Source organism: Ylistrum balloti, unplaced genomic scaffold (assembly GCF_031769215.1).
Source record: "Ylistrum balloti isolate Yb309-2 unplaced genomic scaffold, AGI_CSIRO_Ybal_v1 Utg370208, whole genome shotgun sequence".
Taxonomy (NCBI): domain Eukaryota; kingdom Metazoa; phylum Mollusca; class Bivalvia; order Pectinida; family Pectinidae; genus Ylistrum; species Ylistrum balloti.
In genome coordinates, this window is record NW_026782179.1 from 63,779 (window position 1) to 74,908 (window position 11,130).

At 32.3% G+C, this 11,130-nt stretch overlaps 1 protein-coding gene across 1 annotated transcript; it reads left to right on the forward strand.

Annotated features, from left to right (window-relative positions):
* The first annotated feature begins 623 nt into the window (after positions 1 to 623).
* Positions 624 to 7,848, forward strand: LOC132551625 (uncharacterized). The gene is made up of 6 exons (XM_060215802.1): positions 624 to 699; positions 943 to 1,096; positions 2,946 to 3,502; positions 4,028 to 4,126; positions 4,634 to 4,731; positions 7,660 to 7,848. Exons 1-6 carry the CDS (start codon positions 624 to 626, stop codon positions 7,846 to 7,848), a joined length of 1,173 nt encoding a protein of 390 aa, XP_060071785.1.
* The last annotated feature ends 3,282 nt before the right edge of the window (positions 7,849 to 11,130 follow it).

Here is an 11,130-nt window from a genome sequence, read left to right on the forward strand (position 1 = left end):
GCTTTCAATGATTCGTATACCTGTTATGTAGATAATAACTAAGTTTTTCTTTTCGGTACCTACGTCAGTGGATGATTACACAAACTTTATGTACATGAAATCAACTGAAATCAATATTTTATTATCGTACACGAATGTCTCACTATCTAAATCATCGTAAAAGTGCAAGGTTGAGATTTTGACAGGTATTTGAGTAAACAAATCTAAACAACGTTATATATCAAATCTTTTTGTAAAAGGAATCTTACGGCAGGTAACGGGAATAAATTGGGAATTTTATTTGTGTGTATGTTTTTATTTTTGTTGGTTTTAACTTTTGACGGAAATAGTCATTATTTAAGTAACCCTCTTCTAATTCAGACCATGAAAGCACACCGGTCTAACATCTATACAACGATACATCAACATCCAGCTCATACTTTTAACCTTTAACTTTTAACGATTCGAGACACAACTAGGTCTACACTGTCGAAGACATGTACATCTCTTTGAAATACCTAGCCTCATTAATCAACCGTCTATCAATGTTGACAGACAGTGCGTGTTAAATCATTGAATCAGAACTATTTAAATAACTTCTTTAAAAATCAGTCCCTAAGTTAGAGACAGGACTCAATAACAGTATGCTGTGGATTTCATATGTGGTTTTTTTGTTTAACCTCACATTCTGTTCTGCTGATGTAATTGAAAACAAACGTAGTAAGTATTCCATGAACGTCTATATTATAATCCAAGCAAAACCTGCTTCCACACATAAATACATAATAAGATTACTTGTTTTATTCATTTTTGTATCTAATATATCCATCATTTAACCTTTGGTTTTACCTTTCTTTTATTTCACATTCTAAATCACACCATCTCCAATTGAAAGAAAGTCGATTAAAAATTAAACATAATGTAATTTTTTCACTCGTTGAAATATATTTTTATATTGAACAGAGGCAGATGAGCTGAATTTGATAGCGTCGATAGCTTTTCATGAGAAAATCACACGAGAGGGTCCTGCGTTGAAAGAGCTGGTGGAAATACAAGCCAAAGAATGTGAAGCAATTCTGAACCGTACTTTTGAAGCATGTGAAGTCTGCAGATCTCGGCAAGTTCCGCTTTAATTACAAACTATTATATCTCGTATGATATTTATTGGAATTTACATTTATTGTAATTAAAGAAAAGTTAAGTTCAAAAATATTACATTAACGATAAAAGCAGGAAGAAAACTCCCGCCAAATTATATAAACACCAGTGCGCCATGCATAGTAATACACGATTTTTGAACTTTGAAATATGTTCTTGAATGACATCAATATTTTAATGTTAACGTTGTACATGTGAACTGAAAATTTATTAACGGAGGAAAAAATATGGGATCTCATAAATATACATATATAAGAATATTTATACACAGGCAATGAAAAATATTGTTTAAAATATTAAATTAGTAAGGCACATTGAAATTTGTAGTCTTACAATAACAAGAAGAAAAAATCAACATGTTAACATAACCTATCCAAACTCAAAATTCAATAAAACAAGAACAAAATATATTAAATCACTATGACGACGGTTAAACTTCTCATTGATTTTCATCAACCTGCATAATTTGAAACTCTAGGTTAGTAGTTTGTCCGTCAGTGGACGACCTTGTGCAGGAAAAATTGTGATAATGGGAACAGGCACTTATCGAATCTACTTCAAAGTTAACACCTTGAATTGTCGCTATCCAGAAATGGAAATTCAAAAGCTTATCATACAGCTTGATGGAAAGCTGCCCATGTTGGTTTCGTTGATTATGTTGGCATAGTATTTTCTTGATGGTTTCTGGGAAAGATCTAGAAAAGAGGCTGATGTAGAAGAGTCTGTCGTGTCCTGATCTCTGTTGGGTATATACGATGAACATGTTCAATAAATATCTTTTTATTTAAACACAAAACGTCATCAATATATCTGAAAGTGAAATTAAATGACTTTGGAAGGTCTTTGTGGCCTGTTTTGTTAAGCTCTTTGATAAATTTAGCCTCGTATGAAAACAGAAACAAGTCTAGTAAGATTTGGGAATATTTAGTTTCCATGGGTAACCAGTAGCCTTCTTACCAAACTTGACGAAGATGTTGGCGACCAGAGACTCGAACATTTTTTATGATTTCGTCTATATTCTATTCACTCTTTGATTTTGACTTTTTTTTTTTTTTTTTTTACGAAATTCGCTTCAGCATAGTTCGCCACCATAACTGTACCGCTGATCATATTTCTTGGAAAAGAAAGCACCATATTAAAAGAAAACGTGCGTTCTTTCAGTTAAGAATGGGGTATGGTGGTGTACAGAATAGAAAAATAAAATGTTCTTATAGAAGAACTGTTTTTAGCAGAGAGAGGGTGTTGAAGATTGGTAAAAAGCTCTTTGATGTTCTTTAAAATCCACATACAAGTAATTTCACTTGAGTACACAGTAACACTATAACCATGTAACCCAGATTTGATAGTACTGAGAATGGTAGTTAGTAGTTTTAAAGAAGCTAGCAATAAAACGCCATTTATATGGATTCTTGTGAGTTTCGGAAATCCATTATAAACGGGGGAGGTCCTTACTATTAATTGGCAATCTAAATTATTGCAATACTGGGGCAGCATGATTGACCAGTATTTCTTAAGAAAGATTGATTGCATTATGAGTAAGCCTAGCTCATTTTGTATCTTGGAAATGTAATAATAAGAGCAGAAAAGGATAAACTTATCAGATGCAATGTCTGCAGGCACAATCACATATCTGTCATGTTAATCTTGAAGTGTGGATTTAACAGCAAGATCGAGGAACATTGGTCTGTATTTTGTTTCTTTGTTTTAAATTTCAATCTGATGATTTTCTTACGAATGATAGACCAAATGAATTTTGTATTTTACAAATTTATGGATGAATCAATTTATTTTACGATTTTTCCTTTCAGCAATCCAAATGTGCCTCAAACAATCAAAAATGATCTCGAAAAGCTATTGTTACTGATAGTACCGAGAACTTTCCATGATGTGACTGGAACACCGTTAGAAACAATTGTCGGAGAAACTGTTCCAAGCGTTGTTAAAAGTGACAGCAGTAACCTTGGAACATTCTTCAAGGGAACACTTCCTAAAGTAGGCAAGGATATCACAAAACATCTGGGAATATTCTTTACTAAAACACTCCCTAAACTGGGGAAAGTTGTGGGAAATCATCTTGAAACCTTCTTCACAAAGACTATTCCAAAGACAGGGAAGAAAGCAGGAGGGCATGTTGATGTCTTTTTTACAGATACAATTCCTACGGCTGGAAAAGATATTGGAGGTCATGTAAACACATTCTTTACTAAAACACTCCCAAGTACAGGAACAGATGTTGGAAAAAATATTGATACATTCTTCAGAAGAACTATTCCTAAAACCGGAAATGAAGTTGGAAAATTTCTTAAGAAGACATTCTCTGAAACAGCAAAAACAATTGAAACTTTCTTCAAAGAGACACTTCCTGGTATGTTTTGTTACATAAATATATCATTGTTTATAATGAAACAATTTAACGAAATAAATATGATGATATATTTTTCCTCTTTTTTATCGATTTTAGCAGAATAATCAACCAAAATTATTTGAGATATGTTAAATGTTCAGGTAGTATCAAGAAATATTTGTTGATAATTTCCATTCTGGACGATTTCCTTTGCACAAAAGACATGGAAGAGAGCAGACCCTTTCATTCTGAGTTCAAAGTACAGCAAAAAAATAATTCAAACCGAGAAATTCAACTTTTCCATCCTTCTTGAACTCAAAAGTGATGCTAGAGGCACAAATTGATCACAATTAATTTCTATAAATTAAGATTGGTTAGTGCACTAGCTGTGAAATTCAGTCAATTTTCTAATTTTCGACGATGAAAATATTTAAAAGAATGTCAAGTACACGTGTCCATTCTGGATTGTATCACTATTTAAATTGATAGGTTATGACAAACCTCGGGGTGTAGGAGTCAGACTTAAGTCAAGTATGTTTTTGACAGATTTATTCACAGGAAGACGCAGACGACAAACTTCTGAGTGTCACACCTGTGATAAAATCAACACCGAAACTATGACGTCACTGGATCTTATGCGTTCAGGTGAATATTTCTTCTTTTTTTTCCCCACGACGGATGTGTATAAGGTACTATTTACCATTGTAATTACATATTTGATTAAAAGAAACTGAATGTAATTCAATTGCTGATTGGTCACAGTGTGCTACCCTTAGGAGTGTACTTCCAAATCCTCGATGTCTAATAATAAGTTACATCCCATGACGGTATACAAGCTGTGCTCTACTGCTATCGCTTTTTATACTTCATTACTACACTAGTTGATGGAACTACAGATAGAACATTTATCGGCGTGATCCAGCAATTCAATCTACTCCAGTCTGTATCTTGTTTTTTATTTAACACTTCATATTAAGTTTTTAAAGACCTCTTTACACTCCAGTGATATTTTCAATTTCCAAAAAAATCAGTTAAAACGGTCATAGCGAGTTTTTCTTGACTAGAAGCAAATCTGATTAATTTTTATGTTTATTTCCTCAAAAATGTTTGACAGATTGATGATCTTATAACTTGATTGATCTTTTATTGAAGTTTGTGGACAAGCCTATGTCAACAACATCGCACAGTACAAGAAGATGGTAACCATAAACAAACTGATCCATATCGACAAAAAGCCCATCATTACTAAGGTACGATATTCCATATTTCCCGATAAAGGCCGTGCGGTTTAAAGTATTAACAGTGCGAAGACATATGATCATTCTTTGCCATGCTGCATTATAATTTATTTCGTAAGCTCTTGATGAATGCATTTTGTATGTACAATTGATATAAACCCAGTCAGGTTTCCATAATTTTCGGGAAATAAACACGTATTTCAGTTAACTGCCATTAAAAAAGAAATTCCTCATTCTTTTTCATGCTGCATTAAATACTGTGTCGCAAGCTTTATTGTTGTGCACTACATTGCATTATGTAGTGACATGAGAATCATATACTTAGCAATGAAGTAAGATATTTGGGGACAAGAGTTTACTATGATAAATGACATTTGTTTTTATATAAAAATTTGCACACTTAACGCTGCGAGATTCTGGTTGAAATAGTTAGAAAATATCATAAAACCAACGAGACAAAATCGTAATTTTAACTCCAGATAGATAAAACAATTAAAACATATTAACAAAAGAAATGACACGGAGATAATACCAGGTATTTAGGAATAGGTAAAGTCTTCTACTCCATCACGTTCTTTTTCGGATCAGTCCGAAAATGGGACAGTTCACAATTAGGGAGCAGGAGGACCTACATATGGAATTCGAAAATGATCCAACAAATACTTCTTCTTAAGAAATAGCAATAATTGTTTAAGGACAAATCGCAAGAGGACGAACGATGATGTTAGTTAAAAAAATAATAAAATACTTTATTTTAGGTCAATGACACTTTGAGTTTACAATACTCTTCTTACAAGTGGTCGACATAGATTTAATATAACTATATTGTACACATAATGAAAATGTATTTTTTATGCATTAACTGCTATCCCATGCTTAGGCTTCTAACCAAGTTTGAATTAAAAGGAATTACATTCCAGATTAGTATTTTTTAAAAACAAAATCTAGGGTAATGAAATTTACAATTTTTATAAAGCACCGTAAGAACTTCCATCCATGAGCGTATTTCGTTCTACATTATCTGGGTATCGAGAAGATTTTTGAAATTTCGGTCCATTTGACCTATTTTTGCCCCGCCCAACAGCCCCTGGGGGTTAACCAAGGTCAATATGTGCATATCATTAAATCATTATCATCTTAAACTAATAATTCTAACCAGGTTTCAACTATTTCGAATAGAAAATGAAAAAAAAAAAAAAAATAATAATGTTCAAAAATGTAATTTTCCTATGTAAACTACAGTGATATTTACATCTGAAGGCCTTTTCATCCATGAAGAATACTTGATTCTACCATACCCGGGATTTGAAAGGATTTTTTTTAGTGTTTCAATCAATTTGATCATTTTTGGCCCCACCCTTCAGTCTCTTGTGGGCTCGAGACCATATAACTTACAATTTTGGTCCGCCTTTGACCATAACCAGTTTTGTAAAATTTCATTGATATCGGTTCAGGAGTTTTCAAGAAGTCGAAAGTTTACGACGCATGACGCCGGACAAAATGGTATCGCAAGAGGTCACCCTGAGACTTTATCTCAAGTGACCTAATAACGTGAATCGACAACAGTGAGGATTCCCTTTCGCGTGAAATATGGTACCTTTCTGGTACATCGTTAACGTGATGATGCTTTCGGAAATGTCATTGTTTTGTCAGATAATGTTTTTTTTAAACTGTCTGAATTATACTGGCATTTTTATTGCCATATTAAAGAGCTGCTTAATGTGTAAACACACATACAGTAGACATTTACAGCAATTTTAAATACGACGCACAATTGTTATAGTGTTGTATCCTTTCTCCCAGAACAAAAGCACGTGACATACTTCCTTCATTGGACAAGCGATGGTGTCATTACAATGGTAACGAGGCAGTTATGTGACACACAATTATTCTTTATATTACATCATAATGTAGTATTTTTTGAAACAGAAATACGGCCAATTTGGATTTTTAACTAGTGGTGATGTTAAGCTCAACTTTACTAGCAAGCTAATTGAGATTTCGTCTTCAGAAATTTTCACGATTATGTCAAATGTAATTGTGTTAATCGTGACATCTTAGCTATGTAAATTTCAGATGTAACAGATATGCTCAACATATTAATATTTCAATATTGATGTTGCGGTTTTAAATATGACTTAATGTGTATTATTATCAACATTTTCTATACAGTATTATCAGGTCAATTATTCTGAATATGTATCAGAGTAATATTTGAATATTATCATTTTTGTGACATCAATAACTCTTAAACAACCATATTTGCTGTGACATATTTATAATGTATCATTTTAGAAAATTATTTTGAACATTTTTAATTCCTGAATCATTATTTCCGTTATAAAACGGGTAATAAATTATCAACTTTCTTATTTCTATACTAAAAAATCGCTTAATTTTATCGAAGCAGTTGTCACGAATATGGTTTATATGGTTTCCCAGTAATTATAAATGTAAAAACACTACGCCAATCTGATAATTTTGCGCTTGACACCCTTTTACTATTACTGACACGTCAGCGTACAATAAAAGGCTATATTGAAATGTTACATCACAAAGCAACGTTTATTCTTGAACATTAATTGGAGATCAGCATATATAGAAAACAGCTATTATGTAATGAAATATCTTACACATGTCTGTTTCTCATCAAAAGTTACTTATAAAAGATTGTACAAAATATACACTAGTGAAAAGCATCTTTTAATAGAAATTTAGATTTAGATACAGTAGAGCCAAACATTTAATTACACTGCATCATACATATGTCTCGTCCTTTTAGGACTCGTAAGTGATGAGAAGGGCCTAAATTTTGAAGCCTAAGAAGTGTCTTAGTATCGAATGATCAACAGAAATGCCAAAATTTAAGTGAGGAAATAACCTAGCTCTGTAATTCAATTAATTTCAACATATCTACCTGGGTTGCTTTTTCGGTTTCAGGTGACTTTCATGAGGAAAGATGTGGTTGATAAAGTGTTGGAAGGTGTAGCTTCTGCATCGCCGATTGCTGTCACCTACACTGATGGAACAACTGCGGAAACCTTGAAATCAGACGCCACTCTCGACCTTCTGGATTCCAATCAGGCCCTAGGAGAACAACTGGCTAAGGAAATATGGGACATGATATAGAAATCATATATCAATTTACACACATATGTGTAAAGGAATCAATAATGATAATACAGAAAGGACATACAGCTAAAAATTGATTTCGACAGATTGACTAGTTATGAACTTTATTTTTAAGGCACCTGTATTCTATGGGTTTATTCAATCTTAGGAACGGGTAAAAGGAAAACACCGAAAATTACAACTTTTAAAGTATATAGGGCGTAAGAATTTATGTTAAAATTTTGATAATTCAACCAAGATACCACAAATTGTCTGGATAGTGAAATATCATTTTTACGCCTGTCTGATTGAATTCAAAATAAAATTAACTTTTATTTCTATTGTTTTCAACTTTGTCCTCATATCAGCATGTGACATTACTTGGATTGACCAAGATTCACATGACGGATGTCGTCGAGGATAAAAGAAAAAGGTTACTCTGTCGGAACACCTGGCCCTATTCTTTTTGTCATTCATTTTTCTTTGAACTCATTCGTTTGTCCATATTTTGCCCTCATTTTTGAGTTGTGTTTGGTAACTCATTATATAGGACAAGCCCTAATAATCACAAATATATTAAGATATTGTTTCACACTATTGCTATCCGCTCTACGCCACCAGACGTTGTATTTTGTAGGTTATGCTATCACAATACATGTATACAATACCAAACATGATAAATATATAATTTACTTCTATATACTGGGAGCCATTAGGCTAGGGAATCTTTTCCTTGGCTGAAAACTGTTCATTTTTGCTTAGAAATATTTCAACTTCAAACTTAAACATATTTTACTCTCGTGACAAAATAGCAAGAAGTGAGAAAGTTAAATCGTGGTGAAAGCTCCTGTATTATGTGTAACTGAGTTTATGTACAATAATAAGAGAGATGTGTAAGAATAAATATAATATATATATATATATATATATATATATATATTATTATTATATCTACATAGTAGTATAAGCTGATGTCCCAAAATTTAAGTATGAAAAGGTAACATTTCAAACATGCTGATGATTAATTAATTCAAATTACATGATAATTGCAACCACGACCGACTTGAATTAATTTGATTCTACACTTTTAAAAAAACGCTGAAAGTAGGAAATGGAATAAAATTAATTTCTTACGATTTAATGTAGATATATGTACTTTTATTTTTGTTTTAGAAGACAGATGTAGAGACTAGGAAGATATACTCTATAGACTGTATTAAGAAAATGACAAGGTCAAATATAACATTCTTTGTCAGTTTGAAAAACTGAAGCCATGGAAAAAGAATCGATAACAATATCATCGAATTTCGGCCGTCAAAATCAGGTTATGCTTCTCGTGAGTTATAATTCTTGTAAACTGCCCTAATTCCCGTTGAGATCTATCTACCTTTGGAGTTTTCATGTTGAAACCTCTTATAGTTATTGTGTTACGCTCCGGATAAAATTACGACGTACGTACAGACAAACGGACGATAGGACGGATGGAAGAGTTACGAACGGAAAAAAACGGTGGCTATATGCTCTCCCTTCGGGGAGCATAAGAAAGAAAGAAAGGAATAAAATAAAATAAGTACATTTTAACACATGCAATATACAAAGAACAGAGTAGACAAAGAGGACTATGGACATGTACCTAGTGTTAATTATATAGTTCTGTATAGGAATGTATGAAGTATAAATATAAAATGATTTTTGTTTCAATCTACTACCGTACGGATCGCTTGCAATATGTAATTTGATAAATAATACAGTACAACATATATTTTAAGTTTTAAACGATTACTTTAGATAGAACTTTAAGAAAGAATTGTCTTTATTGTTCACGCGAAAAAAAAATTGTCCTCTATACTAAGCATTGCAAGGATTGAACAGTTTAATCTTCAGCTGCGAAAAAACCTCTTGTCAATCATTATGCTCTTTATTACATATGATATAAAACTGAAGCTCATCGTTGATAGTATTAGTATCGCAAAGTTTATACAGGCATTTCGACCGAGGGACCAGCTGATATCCACCCACTTCAAATGTCTATGTGCCGATACCCAAAAGTTGAGTAAAATGCCGTCGCGATTGATAGTTAGAGATAGAGTTGACGTAAGGTTCTATGCCAAAGTTACATGTTGTAATTTTCATATTGTCAGTAATTTTTCTGGGTCCCGAACACCATTTCCAAAATTTTGATGAGTCTCATTACTAGGTTACTGCCAAAAAAAAACCCCCAAAAAAACCATGAGTCCAAGACTCAAATACCTAAATCACATATATCACGGTATTGTTAACAACATCCATTTGGTATGTACAGAGTTAAGATAGCTAAAATTAATGAAACTCTCAAGTGCTGTTTTAGGGCAATGTCAATAACTACATTATAATTGATGCTGTCATTGCGTTATGGCGCAATAGCATAGTGTTTATTTGATATGAGTCTTGATGTAATATTAATTAAACGTCAAACTCTTTTACATATGGTAATATACCATACTTATATTATATACATATGAAAAGTTAATTTGTTCATAAACATTCTATGTCATATTGTCGATTATCTTTATCATTCATTCGATACAATTCATATTATAGAATTTGATATTTTTTATTTCAGAATATTTTATAGATATAAACAGTCAATTGGATTAGACAGCAGGCTAGAGCCTATATTATGTCTTCTCCCAAGACAACACGGTGGTCAGACATAAACATAATACACCATAAACAAACAAACACGCACACACGCACGCACGCACATACATACATACATACATACATACATACATACATACATACATACATACATACATACATACATACATACATACATACATACATACATACATACATACATACATACATACATACATACATACATACATACATACATACATACATACATACATACATACATACATACATACATACATACATACATACACTATACACATACAAACCTTACATTGCATTTTAATATTTGAACATTACTCCTTTTTGATTGGCTAATATATCTTGTACATATTTATCCCTTTACAGTTAATTCTGAACGTAATGCCCCATTTCAGTTAAACCTTGAAAGGTTTCTTGTCTTTCGATATCGACATTTTTTTTCAAAATAATTTTTTCTCTTTGAGAGTGACAAAGGAATCCCAATTCGATAGACAGGATTTTGTTTATCTATTTTGAAGATCCCCTCTCGAGGAAGATAATTCATTTTCTAAAAATCTTTCTTTGTGATGTAAATGAACGCATAAGGGAGTATGCATCTTTCAGTGATTCAAAGCTATCTGTTAAATTCAACATTATTACTGC